The sequence below is a fragment of the Mus musculus genome, chromosome 6, assembly GCF_000001635.26.
Source record: "Mus musculus strain C57BL/6J chromosome 6, GRCm38.p6 C57BL/6J".
Classification (NCBI taxonomy): Eukaryota; Metazoa; Chordata; class Mammalia; order Rodentia; family Muridae; genus Mus; species Mus musculus.
In genome coordinates this window covers 39,124,264-39,146,669 of record NC_000072.6, presented here as the reverse complement: position 1 = coordinate 39,146,669, position 22,406 = coordinate 39,124,264, and the positions used below count along the sequence as shown (strand labels likewise).

At 40.5% G+C, this 22,406-nt stretch overlaps 1 protein-coding gene and 1 long non-coding RNA gene across 2 annotated transcripts in view; one reads left to right on the top strand and one right to left on the bottom strand.

Annotated features, from left to right (window-relative positions):
• Kdm7a (lysine (K)-specific demethylase 7A) overlaps positions 1-10,050 on the top strand; it is a 70,154-nt gene extending 60,104 nt beyond the window's left edge. Inside the window, exons 18-20 of the mRNA NM_001033430.4 lie at positions 1,116-1,201; positions 2,111-2,378; positions 3,365-10,050. Coding sequence (NP_001028602.2) covers positions 1,116-1,201; positions 2,111-2,378; positions 3,365-3,459 — 449 coding nt within the window. The 3' untranslated portion in view covers positions 3,460-10,050. The remainder of the gene's footprint in view (positions 1-1,115; positions 1,202-2,110; positions 2,379-3,364) is intronic.
• Positions 1-22,406, bottom strand: part of 4930599N23Rik (RIKEN cDNA 4930599N23 gene) — a 29,840-nt gene that overhangs the window by 1,643 nt on the left and 5,791 nt on the right. Inside the window, exon 2 of the long non-coding RNA NR_045813.1 lies at positions 6,398-6,510. This is a non-coding gene — a long non-coding RNA (RIKEN cDNA 4930599N23 gene). The remainder of the gene's footprint in view (positions 1-6,397; positions 6,511-22,406) is intronic.

Below are 22,406 nucleotides of genomic sequence, written 5' to 3'. Positions count from 1 at the left end.
GACAACCACAGAACCCACATGGTGGAAGGAAGGAACCAACTGCCACAAGTTGTCTCCATACTCGTGCTGTGGTATACATGTACCGACATAAAACAGTTAGCTAAAATGTAACTTAAATTTTAAAACTCAAAATGTAAATGACTTAGGGCTGAGTATCATGTTCTCAGGCCTAATTCTACCATTGCTCTTGCAAAGATAGTCTTGTTTTCCTGTTACCGATTGTAAGAGCTCCCAGAGTGGCAGGAATGTCTGGTGTTCTAAATGGTCTGCAGTCCACTCAGTTTCCTTTGAGGAGAGGAGAAACAAGTTTTGGGTAGTTAAGTTTTTTCTGAGGTTATGCTTTCTCAAGCTCTGTGAAAAGGAAATAATAGGAAAAGAGCGGACACAGCATGTCAGTAACGCCACCTAGTGTTCTCTGTGCTTTAAGAGGAAAACCATGATTCCTAGGATTGAAAAAAAGACAAGCCGCAGCTGTGCTCAGTCGCACATGATTGGGGTCGTCTGTGCACCTTGACCTTGACCTCCATTTTACATGAAAAGGAAATATGACTTAATGAGATTAATCTGGTTTGCACACACTTTACATAGCTATTCAAATTTGTTGGAATTTGAACCCGAGACCACTTGATCCCCAAATCTTTGCATGTTGTGTAAGAGCAAAGTGAAGCTTGGAAAGGTTTACTAGAATTGGAAAATCTCAAATTTAAATCTGGGCCTGGCTGTCTTTCTCTGCTCCATTTTGCCTTCCTATACTCTGTTTGATCCCCTAATGCAGGGAAAAATATACTTTTGTCCTAATGGAAAATCTCATTTTGGGACATATGTATTGCCTTTGCAACGCATGGCCATAGTACCTTACAGTAGGTCTTCTAGCATCTAGCGTAAACTTGTCATAGAAAGACAGTTTTAAGAAAATGGAGAGAAATAGCAAGTTTGGTTCTGAGTTGCTAACTGTGGGTTTTGTTTGTTTAAGCAGTATAGTGAAATCAAGGTATGTGGATAAATAGTTAATGTCTAAACAAAATGTCAGCATACATGTGCTTTCACATGTAAGCACTAGGCTAGTTTTGTTTAAAAGTTTTTGCAAAGATAATTTAATCAAGACTTCTTTCTAGGATACCATGCCAAGACTGAAGATCAGGATTTGATGACTTCTTCCTGGAATAAACAGTTTGATCGAACTTCCAGATTTAATGCTCAGGTATATTCCAAAGTAGAAATATAAAGAAGAAATTTAGAATGTTCAATATTCTTTTTTTTTAAGCTTCTTGTAACTGTTTAATTCCTTTCTCTTTTGATGTTGGTTATGACCTCTTAGTTAATTTCAAGACTTATCAGTAAACATTTGTTTCCTTACAAATTGACTTGATTATCAAGAGGCTGAAAGAGGTCTTCTACTTAAAAGAAAAACCAGGCATGTGCCCCGGCTTTTGGAACTTTTTCTAGCAACTTTAGTAGAGGTGAACCTTATACAAGCTAAGTTATAAAAATTAGGGGGCCAGTTGGTAAAGGTGCCTGTTACGTACGTACCTTAGTGGCCTACGTATTCCTGGGACCCACACGGCAGGAGGAGTGAAGTAAGTTTTCTGAAAAGGCATGGTGCGTTACATTGAGAACCCGTGATGGGCCAGGGAGACTGTGGGTCCTCTGCTTCCGTTCACAGGAGAGCAGGCAGCATCTCTGCTGGTTCCATCTTGACTGAGGAACTAATCTTCCAAACCTTTATGTCTTTTAATGACATGACCAGACCATCATGAAGGGTGGGGGTCTGTCTAGCGCTCGTTAGAGCACTTGCCGTTGAGGCTGATGGCCTGAGTTTGATACTTGGGACTCACATGGTAGAAGGAGAGAACCAACTCCCATAGGTTATCCTCTGCCCTCCACACATGTATCCTGATGTTTGGGCAGACACACATACATAGAGACACATACACAGAGACACATACACACATGAGGGAGGAGGGAGGGAGAGAGAGTGAGAGAGGAGAGAGAGGAGAGAAGAGAAAACCAAAATTGACTAGTTTATTTTGCTAATGCAGAGAAAGCTTTAAATACCTCATTTATCTGAAATCTGAAGAATTTAGCTACATTTCTTTTTTTCCTTATTTAGGACTTAAGTAGAAGCCAGAAACACATCAAAAAGGAAAGCTCTTCAGAAATCAATCAGAAGGCACAAAGCAGGCATTGTGTGGACAGCAATAGCTCAAGCATTCAGAATGGAAAGTACACGCTGAATCCCAGCTTGGTTTCATGCCAGATAAGTAATGGCAGCCTGAGCCCAGAAAGGCCTATTGGTGAAACTTCTTTTTCAATGCCCCTTCACCCCACCAAGAGACCTGCATCAAACCCACCACCTATCAGCAACCAGGCAACAAAAGGTAACTGTATTTGGTTAGATACAGTTTAAAAAAATACAGTTAAGAGCCGGGCGTGGTGGCACACGCCTTTAATCCCAGCACTCAGGAGGCAGAGGCGGGCAGATTTCTGAGTCTGAGGCCAGCCTGGTCTACAGAGTGAGTTCCAGGACAGCCAGTGCTATACAGAGAAACCCAGTCTTAACCAAAAAAAACCAAAAAAAAAAAAAAAAACAAAACAGTTAAAAAAAAAGGTTAAGTGTATTTGTAACTGTGTGAAGGCAGTTGTAGTAGGTGGGGACACTCTAGAACAGTGGTTCTCAACCTTCCTAATGTTGCAGCTGATTAATACAGTTCCTCACATTATGGTGACCTCCAACCATAGAATTATTATTGCTATTTCAAAACTATAATTTTTCTAATGTTATGAATCAAACAAATGTAAATATTTGTTTCCTGATGGTCTCCACCGAGCCCTGTGAAAGTGTTATTTGACCCTCAAAAGGGGTTGCAACCCAGAGGTTAAGAACCAGTACTCTAACAACAGCATGATAGTGATGGGTACGAGCCACCTGTGGGTGCGGTAACGATGAGAGGTACTGGAGCAAATCCCAAGGGAAAGGATTGCCTTTCTGTGGCTCAGGAGGAAGCAGGTCCTTAAGGGGATGAGGAGTTTGCCAGGCTTGAGGTGAGAGAGGGTGCAGAATAAACAATGAGAGCAGAGGAGAGAGCATGACTGAGACACCGGAGGACAGTGGTTCCTGGGAATGCATCGAGTTGCAGTCCACGTGGTTGCTGAAACACAGTCTGGAAGGACAGTGGCCTTCTCTCTCTGTGTGTGTGATAAAGTGGGAGGGCTCTAAAGCATGACGCTCAGAGATGGGACCGCTTTTGGAACACGCAACAAGCGTGTTTACCACAAAGCTTTACATTTTAAGTCTCCAGGCATTATATGACATATGACAAATATACTTTTTATGAGTATTAAGAGTGTTGTTGGTGTTTTATAGGTAAACGTCCAAAAAAAGGAATGGCAACAGCCAAACAACGTCTTGGGAAGATTCTGAAATTGAACAGAAATGGCCATGCTCGCTTCTTCGTGTGACAGAGCTGCTGGTACAGTCACTCTTCCCTTTGGATGCCGGTCTCGGGGCGTGGAAGCCGGAGTTCCCCCTCCCCCTGCCTGGAGCAGTTTGTGTGTACAGTATGAATACTGCCTGAAGAACAGAATGGACCTGATGCTGCATTTTCACTGTGCCACACCCACTCAGCAATAACCCTTGGACCTGGTGGGGAGAGGAAGGCAGAGGGTAGTAGAACCTTAAAAAGAGACCTTGAACTGGAAAGGGGTCTCTTGTCAGGGCTTGAATTTAATTTTGTTGTTGGTAGTGTCTTGATTTTATTTTTCAGTAGTAGGATAAAGAATTATCAATAATTTATTTAACAGATTTTTTTTTAAAGTTAACAGCTTTTAATTTCTTTCTTTTTTTTAAAGCTATTTATTTGGAAGATTTCTGGAGAAATATCTCACTAATTTAGATTTAAGAATGTGAAGGTTTTTAAATTATTTTTGATAGTGTGTGTGTTACATGTGGAGAAGAGCCGCAGTAACAGTAGCTAGTCTGGACTCTTAAATTTGATATTCAGGTTAAAGTCTTAAACAGGGATTTGATGCATTAATTATTTTAAATTAAGATGTATATGAAATCATTTTATTTTATATATTTCATGTGTTTTTATAAGCTATTAGCTTCGCTTTTGCTAACATCCAAGGTGCATACTATAATCCAGGTTGATTCCCTTATACCCTACCTTCCCTCTGCAGCCCAGTCCCCAATGTTTTGAGACAACCCAAGACTCTTCTCTTTGCAGGGAAACATGTTCATAGCCAATGTTAAAGAACCACATAAAAGAGTCCTCATTTCTCATTTCTTTTGACATTGTGGTTTTCTTCTACAAGTAACGAATCTGGCTTGTTTTATTTTCATTTTTCTGGGTCCCAAAGAGAACAGCTTTAATGTCTTTTTCCTGCTTATAGGGAAAGTATAAGTTTGGTTAAAATGTCATGTTTGTTGTCTTTCCAAAAACCTTTATAATTACAGAGGGCCTTCTTCAATACTGCTGGTGTTGGAAGAGCCAACATCTATCACAGGCTTTTATTATCTAGACATCATTTTTTTAAGAAATACAATTTGATTTAGGATGTTCAAATCTGCATAAAAGCCGTAATATATACCATATTAAGTTGTATAATAGCAAGCATGTTGGAATAGATCTTTGTGTGTGTGTGTGTGTATGCTACTTTTTTTTTTTTAATTTTCTGAAGAATTAATACTGATTTGGAGTAAAATGGGTGCTTTTGCAGTTTCTTCCATATGTCTTGGCTAGTAGGATATGGAGGTTAAGTGACTGGGTGAACTTTAAGATAATAATTTATCTCCTTTATGTACAATTTTTACTTAAATGCAATTTTTCAGTGGCTTATAATAGTTTTTAGTATCTCCATTTTCCCCTCATGACATAAAAATAAGTTGATATTGGGGGTCTGATGATACCACATTTTACAAATTCCTACAAAGACAATATAGGCAAATAACATGAAATTTATTTTTATGGAGAAATATGGCTATATAATGGATTTGTTCTTTTCAATTCAGCAAGGCAGGTAGACTTTTACTTCTGTATTAAGCATTAAGTTGAAAGGAAATAATTATGCACCATTATCTTTCATAGTTGCATTCAAAATACGTATTTCCAAAGAGAAACATTTCTTATTCTGTCTCTTTTACAATATTTAATGGGATAAGGAAGTTACGAATTCACCTTCTGGTCCAGATTGTCTGGACCAAAGTTTCCATTGTATTTTGAGTGTCCGGAAGAAGGATTTTTAAGGAGTTCTTCATATCTGTAGATAGCATCCCTAGCCCCTGCCTACACAATGCCATAACTAGTGGAGAGAGGGATACAGTCAGCTGGTTGTTGTATTTCAACATGCAGAAATCTGAATGTGACTGATCACTCACCTTTCCACAATATATCACTGTGATGTCTTAGTTTCCTGTCTTATTGTTAGATCACATATTTTTATTTGGGTTAAAAAATAATAGTGATGACTTCTTTTTCCAGTTATGATCTAGATTTGTTTTAAACAACTCAAAATATTTTAATTATTTTGCTTTTTGGCCTTAAAAGTTAAAATTTATTCTTATGAATTAAAATTATGGCCAGTATCTTCCCTGTGCCCTTAGGCTGATGAACACTAATTTTGGGTTGCCACATATGTAGTGTTTTAAATGACAGTTTTGTGGATTCATTTTAAAAAATCATTTTAGCCTATTAATGGACTAAATGACAAAACTTTTAGCCAGTTAATATAGCCACTATGAAAGAATCCAGGTATATTTCTTCACTGATAAAAATTCAGCTACACAGCCAATGATTTTTCTAGTCAAACTTCTTCTAAAGTTCTCCATCTGTGGTGTGTCCTTTTATCTCATAGAAATGGCTGGACTTTGAAGTGTGACTACTGCTAGGATCTGGGCTCAGTAATAGGTAGTCTCTGTCTTTCCCATATTCTCACAAGTAGTATACCGCAGCTTAAGTCAGAAGATATTGGCGATAGCATTAGTTAGCTATAAGCAAATAAAATGTGTAAAATTGAGAAACAGCGACTTGCACATGCAGCTTTAATAGTAGTGGTGACCCTGTCTTAATTCAGCTAAGTGACCCTTAACCTGGGATCTACTGTACTGTAATTTTCAACACTATAGAATATTATGCTCCCCAGTATTGGTGAATGGTTAGCAATACAAAACTGGCAGCTTAGTAGTTCAGGATCTTTGGAATACATTGAAATTCATAAATGAAGTTCATTTTTGAAGCACACAATTCAAATCATTAACTCAGACGAGACAAGTCCATTTATATGGCTAAATACTTAGCTTGAATACTCTTCTGTATTTTACTAATCCTAATTAATTCCTTTTCCATGTATTTTACTGTACTTATCCATAAGAGATCAGCAGGTATTATCAGACACTCACTGAGTGCTCAGAAATAGTGAGGACTGTGAGGAACCTCAAGTTCAGTTTTGTCTGTCCGTTTGTCTGTCCGTGAAGGTGTCTTCTCCAGGAGGTTTGCAGTGTTGTTTTGACTTCTAAACAAAGTTGAGCAGAAGGTGGCCCATTTGTAAACAGAACAAACAAAACAAAACCCAACTTCATTAGTTTCAATGAGATATACCACTGTAGAAGTGGAAGTGTTTAAAAACAAAATACTCAAGTTCTTTAACATTTAAGAAAAATTCTAGCCGGGCAGTGGTGGTGCACGCCTTTAATCCCAGCACTTGGGAGGCAGAGGCAAGTGGACTTCTGAGTTCGAGGCCAGCCTGGTCTACAGAGTAAATTCCAGGACAGCCAGGGCTACACAGAGAAACCCTGTCTCAAAAAAAAAAAAAAAAAAAGAAAGAAAAGAAAAATTCTAGCCTGGCAGTGGTGGTGCTCGCCTTTAATCTCAGCACTTGGGAGGCAGACAGAGGCAGGCAGATTTCTGAGTTCTAGGACAGCCTAGTCTACAGAGTGAGTTCCAGGACAGCCAGGGCTACAGAGAAACCCTCTGTGGGAAAACCAGGAAAAGAAAAGAAAAATTCTACAAGTTAGTCATTTCTGTATGGTATAGCTTGGAAGGAAGCAAAAGACCTGTATTTTAGTCCATGTTCTGCCAGTTATCAGCCAAGCAATGCTGAGTCAGTAGATTATTCTGAATCTTATCTTTTAAGTCCCAGTTTTCTTGTTTGTGACTGTGGATTAAAAACTACTCAATGAAGAAACAGCATTCTTCAGGTATTATGTTATGTCATACTTGGTTAATTATTAAGTTACAACTGATGATGAATGCACCTTTCGAGAGTACTTTTAAGTAAAAATATACACCCAGGACATGCTATCTAAAAATCTGACAAATTCCTAACAAGGTGCTGAATTAGAATCAGGTTTTATCCTTGAAGTGAAAGAAAAAGAAATGAGCTTCATTGTGGACAGATGAGTGAGAGCATCCATCAGCAAGTCATCGATGGTTAGTTAGCACAGCAGAGGAGCTAGCTTTCGGTTTTTCTCAAAGAGGAATTAGTATAGTACTCTTCTCTATATTTGGCCTACTCTTTGGGTACTAAAGATAAAAGAGGTGGTAAATTTAAAATGATTTAGCAGCTACCCATGGAGTTAGGGGAAAAATAAGGTGATGAGGAAAAACCTTTTCAAAGGCAGTTGTGGGCTAGGTACTATGACAGCCCAGGGAGAGAGAGAAGTCAGAAGTAGTATAGAAAGGAGATGTGTTCAGAAATGAGTGTCCACTTGCTTCAGATGTCCTGCAGTGTGAGACAGTCCTTGGGAATCGGTGGGAATCATGATGGCCTAGTATACTGCTGCCAGAGAGACACCATAGCAAATGTGCATTTTTGCTATTCACATGGAAACATGAAACTTCATAATGCAAATCTAAATCTCTCTCAAAAATTCATTTTTCCCATTATAAAACTAATTGCTCCCTATGTAAAAGAGAATGTCTCGCCTTTCATATGTGCAAGGCCCTGGGACTTGATCCCTAGCACCACACAGAGATCAAGAGGAGCTGAGGCTTCTAGACTGTTACGGGTGTCCTAGACTTTCATCTAATACAATCTCAAGAATTACACATTACAGCTTTTGTCTAGGGAGAGCTAGCTAGTCAATAAGGGTGACCAGTGTAACCCAGAGAGGATAGATTTGCCTAGAGACACCAGTGGCTTTAGGATCTCTGGTATCTTGTTTTCTTACATGGACCCCATTCTTTGACACTGCGGCCTCTGCTTGTCTTGTAGACACTGTCCATATATGTTATTGAAGCTAGACAAAAAGAATTATACTCCCTGAATTGCTGTTGTGCGTAGTTACCCTCAGCCTTACTACTAACCCTTTCCTTATTTTGCTTTCATGCTGTAAGTGAAAACAAATATTTGATACCCTTTCTATAAACATTTTTTTAAAGGTTTTTAAGAAGCAAATGTCCATTTCCAAAGCAGCTGGCATATCATCAGTACCACGGCTTTATTCTTCTATAGTAAGTCTCCCCTCTTTACTGGGGAGAAAAAAAATTCTCACTGGAGAAACCCTTAGGTTCCCTGTCACCTCTGGTGCCCTTCTAGTTTCTTAAGGCTTTGTCTTAACTGTGATATTACACTTATGTTTAAAACCTCTTAAAGGTGTATTCGAGGATTCTTCCAACCAATGTATCTGCTCTGCACTATTCATTAATGGAACCCTGGCTACCACGTAGCCCCTGACCTCCAAGTAGTTTACCTATGCAAGACCTGTGACACTCTGGATTCATTTTCCATTACAGAAAGCAGTCATTAATGTGATTTAATCATAAAGATTTGTCTTCAAGTTTTTTCCTTTTTTTTTTCAAAATATCAGCTATTTCCCTCTGTATTTTTTACCAAAACAATTATCATAAGTGCTAGAATATATACTATTTTGCAGGAATAAAATAACCAAGACATAATATATTTCTTTGGTGGATTTTGTTTTGTAAGAAATGCCAGCACTAACTATATAGAGTTGATTCTTTGCCTAGAATAATTTTTTTCCCTTTTAAGAGTCATAAGTAACATTTTATTTTCACAAAGCATGCATATAACTTACACAATATAGTCAGGGACCTGAGGTGTAACTTGCTAAGTGAACCCCAAGGTTATTTTATCTTGCAAAAGAAACCTAAACCAAACTAAGGGCCTTACAGTTTATGGTTAGACTGAATCAAATGCTGTAACCTCAGTTTTTCCAAAAACAGCTCTTGACTGCACAAGCAGGTCATGCAGTTGTTAAGTATGAAATAGCACTGATAGGAAATGCATGTGCATCTTTGCAGACTGTATTTCCTTTGGAAAAGACTTTTCTACTTTTAATATAATTAAGCCATAACAGTTTCATGCTGTGGAAAGGATGAAAAGGTTCATTTTAAGAGATTATATAGTATGAACTTTCACATTTATTGTGAAACATCTAACTTTGCCAGTGTTCAGCAAGTTTTCTTTTGGGGTGTTGGAGGGTGGTAATGGGGAGGGGTAGTGTTGGTTTTAGGGGTTTTAACTATGTGAAATTTGAAATCAGGACAGTTGTTGGCTATGGTACTTACTAGTTTTGTAGTAATGTTTTGCTAGCCTGACTTTCCTTACTGGTTTTTATGTCCATGGTCCCCGGTGACTGTTACTCTTGTTTGGGGTGTGTGCATAGTAGTGTCTCATCTGTGTGTAGGCAGTCAGTGTATGCACACGGTGTGACAGTGGAACGGGGTGTGGCTGGGAGTGGGGTGCTGGAGCTTTAAGAGCATTTGTTTTTATTCAGAACAGTATTTCCCATCTTTTGCCTGCAGGCAGGGAAAGTGTACAGTATTTATTTTGTTTCTGTTTTACTCTGAATTTGTAAGTCTCTAAGTAGCTTATATTATTATTATAGGGAAGATAAGTGACTTGCTTAAAGTTGTATTTAGTATTCTTACTTTCTAATTTCTGTATTTTAAAATATTGAAATTAAAATTGTATTACTTTTGTTCTGATTTTTTTAGCACTCAGTGTATTCTTTGCTCATTTTGTCTAAAAGTATAAATGTTGAAAGTTGTATAAAAATGTCTGAAAGAAAAAAATCTGAATTCTATATACAATTCTGACTTGTTGTTCCCTTTTTCTGAATCTCAAGACACTAGAATGTAGAAAACTGTTTTGCATTCTTACTATTTCTGAGGATTTAAATGTGAAAAGTAACATCTTATTATTTCACTAGAGGTACCACTGGGGAAGAGTGATGGCCAAGAGGGAAGACTGAGTGACTGGTGAGAGATGAGATGCAGAGAGAAATAGATATGACGGTTTCTCTAGTCTTTTTTTTTTTTTTTTTTTTTAAGGACTGTATGTAGTTCTTTAATGGATGGTTATTAAGAACAGGTGCTGTTCTGGGCATCAACCCAGTGTTGTAGCAACGGTATTACAGAAGTAGCAAAAGCAAGCCTAGGCCTCAGAGGGCTTCTGTGTGGTGGGAGAGCAAGGTTCAACTACTTATTAAGTGCAGATCCTAGGAGGGAAGTTGGGCTTGATTTTGGACAGAGAGTCTATGAGACAGGTCAAGGATGATAAGGGTAAGTTCTTGCACTGGAGAGAGGGAGTGGAGTCAAGGAAGAAAAGAACCCTCAGTCAGGGCTTTCGTAGGGAAGCCTCAGAGAGGCTTTTGCATCTCTGTGTAATGCTATCTTTCAGACAGACAGAAACCTCAACTGTAGGAACTTGTCTTGAGAAACTCTTTGTACAGCTACACGATATTCTAATGGCCACCTATTACAGTGAAATAATGAACACATCTCATCTCCACAAACTCAGCCTGATTTTGTGGGTCTGGGAAATAAGTCCCAGGAGCTGTAGGTGTGGCACTCCTTCAGATTTAGAGGGAAGACCCAAAGCTTTGATATAGGATTTGGATCACAAGTTTCCATTACTTAATCATGCATACTCACTATGTACAGGGAACATTTTTATTCTTCCCCACAGTATTCTGATGTGGTAGGAACTGCTTTATCCTCTTGTACAGGTGAAACCAGTGTCTTAATTAAGGTTTTACTGCTGTGAACAAACACCATGAAGCTTTCCTCAACAGGGAGTCCATGGCTCTGGCATCTCCAACATCTTGGAGTCTCCAAGGCAACTCCAGTGTTACTACTTCTTGTTTCAATATCTGGGATCCACACATGATCTTCTGGGCTCCTCCAAAGGGCTTAGATCACATCTCCAGCTCTGACCTTTGTTACACTCTAAGCTCAGGTTGATCCACTCTACTGCTGCTGCTGTTCTTGGTGATCATCCCATAGTAGTGGCATTTCCAGTACACTGGGGTCTTCCACTGCAACTAGGCTTCACCAATAGCCTCTCATAGGCTCTCTTCATGGTGCCAAGCCTCAACTCCTTTGCATGACCCCTTCAGTCCTTAGCCATCAACTGTAACTGTGACTGTACTTTACCAATGACCTTCCTTGGCCTCTCATAGTGCCAAGCCTTAGCTGTTCTCCATGACCCCTTCATGCCTTCAAAACCAGTACCACCTGGGTGACTCTTACACATTACCCAGTGCAGCTGCTGCAGGAGGTACAACTTTGGCTGGCTCTGGAACACAGCTTTTTTTGTGCTCTCACTTCCCAGAAGATATCACCTCAATGATGCTGGTATTTTCTTAATCACCACTAATTTCTTAGCTCCAGTTAACCAGCATCAATTGTCTCAGTAGTTCCTTCTATTCTGGACTCTAAAGCCAGAGTCATGTGCCCAAGCTGTAGAGTTCTGCTGCTTGCTAGGGCTGGAACATGGCCCCCTTGTTCTATTACATCATCACCAGCTTTCTGTTTTCCAACACCTTCGCTGCCTAAGGTTGGCTGTCCTGGAACTTGCTCCTAAACTGACTTTGAACTCAGAGGTCTACTTGCCTGTCTCCTAAACACTGGGATTAAAGCACTTGCTCCACCAAGCCTGGGTTTAAGTTTTTCTTCGCCTAGAACTTTCTCTGTTCTAGGCTGGCCTTGAATTTGGAGATCTATGTGTGTTTGCCCCCTGGGATTAAAGGCTAGTACTACCATGCCTGGACCTAAACTTAGCTGGGTGGGATATTGCCCAAAGCTCACAACTCCTTAATTCAACTCAATATCTTTCAACACAGGATTCAGCTCCATTTCACTTCCTGATGCCCCTTTAATACTCGAACCATATATTTTATATTTTTCCTTTCTCAGCTTGCTATGCTTGTTTAAAATGCTCTTCATGAGCTTAACCAGAACAAAGTCTATGATGGGCCTTTCAGAGACTTCCTTTGTCAATGCAATTAATCTGAGTCTCTTCACTTAGCTTCAGGCAGACTCTTCAGACGGGCAAAAAAACCACCACATTCTTCAACAAAATACCACATAACAGTCTTTAGGTCACATATTGAAAATTTCCACTGAAACCTCTTAGGCCAGGTCCCCACAATTCAAATCACCCTCAGTAACAAAGTCTTCCATATTCCTACTAGAATAACCCATTAAGTCCCATTTAAAGCATTCCACTGTTTGCCAAATCCAAAGTCCCCAAGTCCACAACCTTTCAAATAAAAACATGGTCAGGCCTATCACAGCAATACCCCAGTCCCTGGTACTAACTTCTGTCTTAGGATTTTACTGTTGTGAACAGATACCATGACCATGGCAACTCTAATAATGGACAACATTTAAATGGGGCTAGCTTACAGGTTCAAAGGTTCAGTCTATTATCAAAGTAGGAGCATGATAATATCCAGGCCGGCATGGTGCAGGAGGAGTTGAGAGTTCTCTTATTCACCTGAAGGCTACTAGCAGAATACTGGCTTTTAGGCAGCTAGGATGAGGGTCTTAAAGCCCACACCCACAATGACACCCATTCCAACAAGGCCACGCCTATAATGCTACACCTTCTAATAGTGCCTCCTGGGGCAAGCATATACAAACCATCACACCAAGGTACAGAGAAGGTATCATGTTCAAGTTCACTTACTATTAAGTAGAACTCAGGGCTGGGGAGATGGCTCAATGGAAGGAACTGGGTTAGGATTCCTAGCATCCATAATAAATACCACAAGTTGGGATATAGAGACTGGATCCCTGGGGCACACTGGCTAGCTATACTTACAAAATCAGTGAGTTTGTTTTCACAAAAGACTTTGCCTCAACATACAAGGTGGGAAGTGATTAAGGAATATCCAGTGTGAACCCCTACACATGCCTGCACACACATATACATTTGTGTATACATACATCTAAACTTAAGGTTTGAACAAAATGTTTGTCCAACTCCTTTCTTCTGAGTTGTTTTTATTCTGTATTTTGAATTATGAAGGAGTTGTTAGATGGTACTTGATGTAGAAATGGTTTGTGTTTGAAACATTTTTGTGTAGAGTAATAGAATTTCTTGTTGAAGATTTGTTTTGTGCCTCTTTTATACTAGTATTCTCAGGACTGATCTCACCTGCGGTACAGGTAGGCTGTAAGCTGGCAATGGATGCGTAGCACTATTGTAAAGACATGAGCCCAGTAAGTACTTCCAAAGTTGAGAACTAGAGGATGAAGAGGCTTTGCCTGATGCATCTCTCCACCAGAAAGCCCATGCCCTGGTGGCTGATGTGACAGCCTCTCCTACATGGAAGCCTGCTTCTCTATTTTCTGTTTCTCAGCTCCAAGAGTGGGTCATTCCACATAAGGAAGGAAGAGACCAAAGGTGCATTATTTTGGGGCTCTGGGGGTTCTGCTTGTGGCTCAATAATAAAGACCTTTGGCCTTTTTGACGGGACAGTATTTAGCTAGTTTCTAACATAACTCAACTTCCCTGCCATTGCGTCCTTCTGCATGGCTCCCTCCCTCAGCTCGGCCTAGTCCATGCTTCTGTCCCTCTGTCTGACCCCTGCCCTTCTGCCTCACCTCCAGCCACCTGCTTTTTTTATACAGAAGCTACACATCTCACTCCTGCAGTTGCCCTTGGCTATGTGACCTTCCCCAAGGCTGCTTGCCTTTCTTTTTGGGCAGGTAGGTAGCAACAAGATTTACATATCCTGCTAGGCTTTCCGCAGTTGGCCCAGCAATTAACAATAGAGAAAGAACGCAGGGACACACTTTTTCAAAACTAGTAAATTCACCATTTGTGGGTTGTCCCACAGCCTATCTCAATGCTGGACTGCCTTGCCACTTAACTCCTGTAACTTCTGAGCTCCCATTGTCTAGACTATTTCCAATTTGTCCCCAAAATATCTCTTACAGGATGGGGGCCGAGGGGAGCTGTGCATGTGAGTGCAGTGCTCATGGAGGCTAGACTAGGGCATAAGATCCTATGTAAGCTGGCGCTGCCGTTGTGATATGCCTGATATGGGAGCTGAGAATCAAACTGCAGTCCTCTTCAAGAAAAGAACACTTAAGCACAGAGACATTTCTCCAGCCTCATCTTTACGGTTTTTTTTACAAGTGCTAATCCTGGTGTGTTGTAACTTCAAGCTCATTTGCTGTCCTGGAACTTATTCTGTAGATTAGACTGGTTGGGAACTCACAGCTCCATCTGCCTCTGCCTCCTGAATGGAGAGATTAACACCCAGGCATGCACCACCACTGCCCAGGCAGAAAAAAAATATTCCTATAAATAATAATATATCTAAATTCCAAAGCATTTTTTGTTTGTTTTTTGCAGTGGTGGTTTTAAAGCAAATTGCAAATGATTTATAATAGTAAAAAAAATAGTATTTAACTGACTTATTCTAGAAGTTCCCTACTGTTGTTCCTTGCACACTTTGTACTATTTCACCTGTTGTAAGCTGCCTGTGGCCACACTAGCTGAGTTCCTGAGTGGGAGGCCGGAGCTGTATGGAAGGAAATGGTGAGAGAATGGAGGCCAAGACATGTTTCTGTTCAAGGCCCCCAAGTCTGTGCTTATAAAGGGGGGGGAGGCCCATCCCCTGCCAATCCATTCTTGATGTCTTGTTGCCAGCCTGCTGCCGGATGCTTTCTCCAGAATATTTCAAGGGCCTCTCAGCAGGTAGCAGTGTCCTGGAGAAGAGCAGCAGCAGGTGACAGAACAATAGAGCCTTCTAAGTCGAAGGCTCCACCCCAGGTAGTCTCATACTCAGTGGCCTCGAGGTCAAAGTTAGCCTACTCAAGGCTGGGGGAGGCTACAACCTGTCACACAAGACATCCTGGAATTCAGTGGCCCAATCGCTTAGCAAGACCTCCAGTTTGAGTTTTCCTAGCCAATTTCAAATACATAAATTTTACTGTTAACCCTTTGGCATTAGTCCAGTCTCTGCCTCTTCTGCACAGCCCCTGAGAGACTGATAAAGACCAGCATCTAGTCTGAGGCCAGAAGCCTAGCTCTTACTGAATATTCTGAATTATCCCAAACCTCCCAAGGTCTTGCACCTTCGCATACTTTTTGAACACTGGGATAAGGTGAAAGTAAGCTGGACTTATTTGAGACTATCCTTTTGACCTTGTGAGAGTTTTCATTCTAATTGTAGAATCCAGGGCTAAGAGCACAGATTAAGGCCAGGGTTAAATATTAGTTCTGTTACTTCTATCTGGCCTTGGGTAAGTTATATTTCTTTGGGGGCCTCAGTTTGTTCTTCAGTGACATGTCTCAATCTCACACATACATGCATTAATATCACTATGGAATCAACTTCCTCGAACACCTCATTGGGCTATGGTTTATCTGGGATACAGATGTTTGTCTTATGTCTTCTCCTGAGCTGACCTAACCTTTGGCAGCTGTTTCCTGATGCTTCAATTGCTGGAATAATAAAGTGTACCAGTTGTTAACAGTGGCTGGTTATCTCATGAGTGGTAACCATTTATCACATACTTACATCAGATCTTCACCTGGATTCTTATGAGGCCACTATGCCCTGCCTTGGAAGAGGTTTCACAGGGGAGAGTGATGAGGTGAGAAGGGCCACACTGCCTTTAGGTTCATCACCTAAGCTCTCCCCTATCGCCATACACAAAGCTAAGCACACCAACAGGTGTTAACAAAAGGTTTTGGCACTGAAAGAATGAGATAAACTTTAGTTTTTCCATTCAATAAGATGATTCCTCACAGGTCAAGGGAAAATAAACCATTTCAGAAATATTCCATTCTCTAGTCTTGCTTCTATTTCAGGACCTCTCTGCTGGCATTTCTCTTCAGCCTAGTATCTGTGGAGGTTCCTTGAAGATGCACATGGCAAGTTGAATAGTTACAGAATTTAATAATGAACTATGATATAAAAAAGGGATGCTACCATCCTGGAGATGGTAGGGGAAAAAAGAGGGGCTATCACTGCTAGAGAAGAAAGGAGTTACCAAATTCACAGGCACTTTAGCTTCCAGCATGGTATGACTACACAGAATGTCAACAATAGGTTGGCCCTTCTCACTCTTTGAACCTCCATTAGTACTTTTCCAGGCATATTATTTGGAAGCTGGACATTCAGTGACAATAGATGAGTGTCCTTAAAAGCACAGAACAGGCTCTAGGAGAATAGAAATGACCCATGGAGCCACACTGAAATTATTCAGCATAAACCTGTACTCTTTAAAAATCTCCATGATAACCTTGGAAAATTAATTAGTTTTTGTACAGAGACAATTTCACCCCAAGATACATACTTCAATAGTGTGTAGCAATTCCCAAATCGAAGTCACTTAGTTAAAAAAATAGCAACATTGGAGATGTGGGCTAGGGGGTACCAGTAGTTCTGTCCAACCTGTAAACAAGAGGAAGGTCTGATATTGCAAAGACTGGCTTTCTCAGTTCTTGTTAATGCGAGGCCAACATAAAAATGTAACCTTTCACTTCTGGTTTCCATCTGTGCCCTGGAGCCGTCCCTGTCCCACAGCTCTCTGTACCGGAATCCCTCTGAGAGAGAGCTGGTCTCCCAGAAGTGCTGACACACCTGAGAGCACAGGTGATACCACCACTTCTGCTCAAATTCCTGGCCCAAGAGGGACCTGCCCAAAGCCATCAGGACACAGGGACCAAGGAACAGCAGGGGACAGGATCCTTCCAGTTTCCATCTGTGGCCCGGAGCTGATCCTGTACCACAGCTCTCCATACCCAAATTCCCCCCAGAGAGAGCTGGTCTCCCAGGAGTGCTGACCCAGGCTTGCAGGAAGGACAAGCCACAGTCAGAGACAGCAAGACCAGCTAACACCACAGATAACCAGATGGCAAGAGGCAAGTACAAGAACATAAGCAACAGAAACCAAGGCTACTTGGCATCATCAGAACCCAGTTCTCCCACCACACGGGAAAAGCAACACTCTGATTTAAGATCATATCTCATAATGATGATAGAGGACTTTAAAAAGGACATAAATTACTCCCTTAAAGAAATACAGGAGAGGGCTGGAGAGATGGCTCAGAGATTAAGAGCACTGACTGCTCTTCTGAAGGTCCTGAGTTCAAATCCCAGCAACCACATGGTGGCTCACAACCATCTGTAATGGGATCTGATGCCCTCTTCTGGAGTGTCTGAAGACAGCTAAAGTGTACACACATGTAATAAATAAATCTTTTAAAAAAAAAAGAAAGAAAGGAAGAAAGAAATACAGGAGAACACAGGGAAACAGATAGGAGCCCTTAGAGAGGAAACACAAAAATCCCTTAATGAATTACAGGAAAACACAAACAAACAGGTGAAGGAATTAAGCAAAAATTCCAGCATCTAAAAGTAGAAATAGGAATAAAGAAATCACAAAGGGAGACAACCCTGGAGATAGAAAACCTAGGAAAGAGATCAGGAGTTATAGATGCAAACATCACCAACAGAATACAAGAGAAGAGAGAATCTCAGGTGCAGAAGATACCATAGAAAACATTGACACAACAGTCAAAGAAAATGCAAAATGCAAAAAGATTCTAACCCAAAACATCCAGGAAATTCAGGACACAATGAGAAGACCAAACCTAAGGATAATAGGTATAGAAGAGAGTGAAGACTCCCAACTTAAAGGGCCAGTAAATATCTTCAACAAAATTATAAAAGAAAACTTCCCTAACCTAAAGAAAGAGATGCCCATAAAAATATAAGAAGCCTACAGACCTCCAAATAGATTGGACCAGAAAAGAAATTCCTCCCATCACATAATAATCAAAACACCAAATGCACAAAACAGGAATATTAAAAGCAGTAAGGGAAAAAGGCAGATCTATCAGAATTAACCAGACTTCTCACCAGAGACTATGAAAACTAGAAGATCCTGGGCAGATGTCATACAGACCCTAAAAGAACACAAATGCCAGCCTAGGCTACTATACCCAGCAAAACTCTCAATTACCATAGATGGAGAAACCAAGATATTCCAAGACAAAACCAAATTTACACAGTATCTTTCCACAAATCCAGCCCTACAAATGATAATAGATGTAAAATGCCGACACAAGGAGGGAAACTATACCCCAGAAAAAAACAAGAAAGTAGTTTTCCTTCAACAAACCTAAAGAAGATAGCCACACAAATGTAATTCCACTTCTAACAACAAAAATAACAGGAAGGCAACAATCACTATTCCTTAATATCTCTTAACATCAATGGACTCAATTCCCCAATAAAAAGACATTGACTAACAGACTAGATACGTAAACAGGACCCAGCATTTTGCTGCTTACAGGAAACACACCTCAGTGACAAAGACAGACACTACTTCAGAGTAAAAGGCTGGAAAACAATTTTCCAAGCAAATGGTCCCAAGAAACAAGCTAGAGTAGCCATTCTAATATCGAATAAAATTGACTTTCAATCAAAAGTTATCAAATGAGATAAGGAAGGACACTTCATACTCATCAAAGAAAAAAATCTACCGAAATGAACTCTCAATTCTGAACATCTATGCTATTTCATGAAATTTGCAGGCAAATGGATGGATCTAGAAATATAATCCTGAGTGAGGTAACTCAGTCACAAATGAACACACATGGTTGTAAAAAGGGTCAGGAAATTGAACAGAGGTGTGTAGTATTGGGGCATGGAGAACTGGGGGATAGCAACCAGAAAGTCCCAGATGTCAGGAAAGCAAGAACCTCCCAGGACCCCATGGGGATGACATTAGCTGAAACACTCCACAAAGGGGAGGGAGAACCTGTCAAGACCATATCCAGAGATTAGGCATGGCCGCCCGGGTTGAGGGATGGGTTTACCCATCTCCAATATTTTTAACCCAGGATTGCTCCTTTCTAAAGGAAATACAGGGACAAAGAGTGGAACAGAGACTGAAAGAAAGCCCATCCAGAGACTGCCCCATCTAGGGATCCATCCCACATGCAGTCACAAAACCCAGATGCTATTGCTGGTACCAAGTACTTGCTGACAGGAGCCTGATACAGCTGTCTCCTGAGAGGCTCTGCCAGATCCTGACCACTACAAATGTGGATGTTCGCAGCCAACCATTGGACTGAGCACAGGGACTTCAACAGAGGAGTTAGGGTAAGGACTGAAGGAGATGAAGAGGACTTATCTGTTATCAATGGGAAGGGAGGCTCTTCGTCCTGTGAAGGTTTGATGCCCCAGTGTAGAGGAATGCTAGGGTAGTGAGGTGGGAGTAGGTGGATGGGTGAGTGGGGAAACACCTTCATAGAAGTGGGGTAAGGGGAGATGGGATAGGGGGTTTGTAGAGGAGAAACCAGGAAAGGGGAAAACATTTGAAATGTAAACACATAAAATATCCAATTAAAAAAAAAAACGGGGCCTTTCTTTCTTTCTTTCTTTCTTTCTTTCTTTCCTTCCTTCCTTCCTTCCTTCCTTCCTTCCTTCCTTCCTTCCTTCCTTCCTTCCTTCCTTCCTTCCTTCCTTTCTTCCTTTTTCTTTTTTTTTTTCTTTTCTTTTCTTTTTTGGACTGCTTGGATGGATTTGTCCAGGAAGGCATGGGATTGTAATGATTTCAACAAAAGGAATTTATTTCCTAAAGTTTTCGAGGTCAAAAGCATGAGATCTAACTGTCTGCAGGTGTATTAAGTATTTGTTGTACCTTATTTTGGTACACCATTTGCAGTTACAGTCATCATGGTGGGAAGTCATCAGGACAGATTCTTGATGCAGTTGGTTACACTGTAGCTGTCATAAGGAAGCTAAAGCTGTATAGCTAGCTAGCTCCCTTTCTCCTTTTTATTCAATTTAGGATCCCAGCCCATTGGATGGAACCGAGCACATTTGGGGTGGGTCTTCCATCTTTAGTTAACCTAAGTCCAGAGAGTCTCTCAAAGACATGCCCAGGGTTTGTTTTCATGGTAATTCTAAATCCCAACATATTGACAAGACAAAAAAAAAAAAAAATCACAGCAGGACTGGTGCCTTGGATAACCTTGAGGTAAAGATCTATTCTCAACCTTTTTGCTTTGTTTACAGATCTCTGTGTATTTCCACATCATCTTTCTTCTGTTCATGTCTGTGTCTAGTCTAAATGTCTTCATATAAGAAAACCTATACACAACACAACCTTACACACATACCCCTCAGACAATTCTTAGTATTTTTATAAATCCATATGAAATATTTTTTTCTTACCAGTACATTATCAGTGTCAATTCTTCTGACCATAGTAGTGAATACTGAAAGATGGGGCTCTTCACAGGTCCATTGGCCTGTCTATAATTCTTAGGATGACCATTTCCCCTTATTTGAAATTTGAAAGAGATTCTAGCTCATACATTTTCAGGGAAAATCTCCGAGCTTTTTCTGGGTGGTAAGATTATAAGTGATATATTGCCTTTATTCCTTCCTCAAATATTTACTGAATATTGGGTACTGTGCTAGGGAGGCTCTGGGTGGGTAACAGGAACAAGGTAGGTTCTCTTCTGGCAGAGCTAAGGAAATACAAAATGTGTTTTGCTACAGTAGTACTAAAGCTGTGTCAAGGCAATAATTTGCTCTTATGACTGGCATGAAGCCCTGGTCAGCAGCTCAAGACTTACACTCCCCTACTACAATTTTCTCCATTGTCAATAATGTTCCACAAGGCATAAAATAAGATACTTCTTGTTATGACTACCACTTGGGTCCTTTTAACACTGTCTTTGTGATAGTCTGTGAGCTTTGCTGCCACGGCCTGAATCAAAACTCTTTAGAGAGCTGCCCTTCCTCTATGCAGCTTTACCCATTTGCAGGTAAGGAGAGCAAGAGCAGGTGGGGGACTTTATCTCTGTACTGCCTCCCTCAGGCCTTAGCTAATCAATATAGGGTCTGTTTGTAAATGTGACCTCACATTTGAAATCAAGTAGCTGGTGGTATAGAATCTGAAGACATTTTGACATAAAGGTCAAAATAAAGATTTGTCTTAAAGAGCTTTTGTTTAATGGAGTGGATTATAACTCAATAAACAGAAAACTTAAACTGTAGCAGATCAAAAACAAAGGATATAGTTCTAGAATTCAGTCTCCTCTACTCTCAATGTCTTATAGAAAGCAGACTAGGAAAGCTGCTACTATGAGCCATTAATTAGATTTGTTTTTATTACTACTATTTTTAAATTTGGGGTGTGTGCGTGTGTGTGTGTGTTTTGTGCTACATGCAGTTAGTTACAGGCAGCTATAGGCTGGGAATGGAGCTTGGGTTCTCAACTGCTGAGCCATCTCTCCAGCCATGTGGGCCATTTCTTGTAAAGGAAAACATAGGACAGTGCCAGGAGCTACTTATGAAAAATCAGACACTTGACAAATGTGCACATGGGGCTTGTTCTCTTGTCAGCCACCAGCAAACTCTAAAGAAGCTCAGGCCAGGCTTCTAAGTAGTGAGATGAAAGACTGATGCTGGAGGAGGAGGGGCAACTGTGGATCACCTAACCATAGCTAAGGTCCCAGCTGGATGCAGCCACAGGAATTTTAATATGCCAAGAGAAGACCTACAAAGCCAAGCCTTGTCAACTCAGACCTCTGGGGAAAAAAAAAAGAATCTCTGGTATTAGCTACAAAGTTTTGGGGTTATTGTTTTGCAGTAATAGGTATTTCTATCCTCTTTTAACCTCTTGATAGCATTCAATGCAGCTGATTATCTCTTATTAAAATTTTGGCTTTCATGACCCCATATTCTCCATTATCCTCTTATCCCACTGGCTTCTCCTAAACCGTCATAGCTCTATCAGTTTCTTCTTTCTCCACTAAAGGCGAAGCTTCTTGGAATCCCTTTCTTCTCAGTTTATACTTCTGAGATGACCTCGTTCAGCCCCGTGGATCCAAATGCCATCTATATTTTCAAAATTCTAGTATTATCTCTTCTATAAATGCTAGACTCACAGATCCCAGTATCTGCTAGACATTTCCACCTGGATTTTTTATAGCGATTCTTTTGTTTATCTTAAAACCTTGAATAATCACTATAGTCAGCTGAGAAATGCTATAAACAGGAGAAATGGTCTTCTCTAGGGAAGAACATCCTCCCACCATGTATCCAATAAAAAGTGGTCAGCCCTGAAATCATACACATTCAAGTAACACTATATAGACTGAGCAGGTTATGTTTA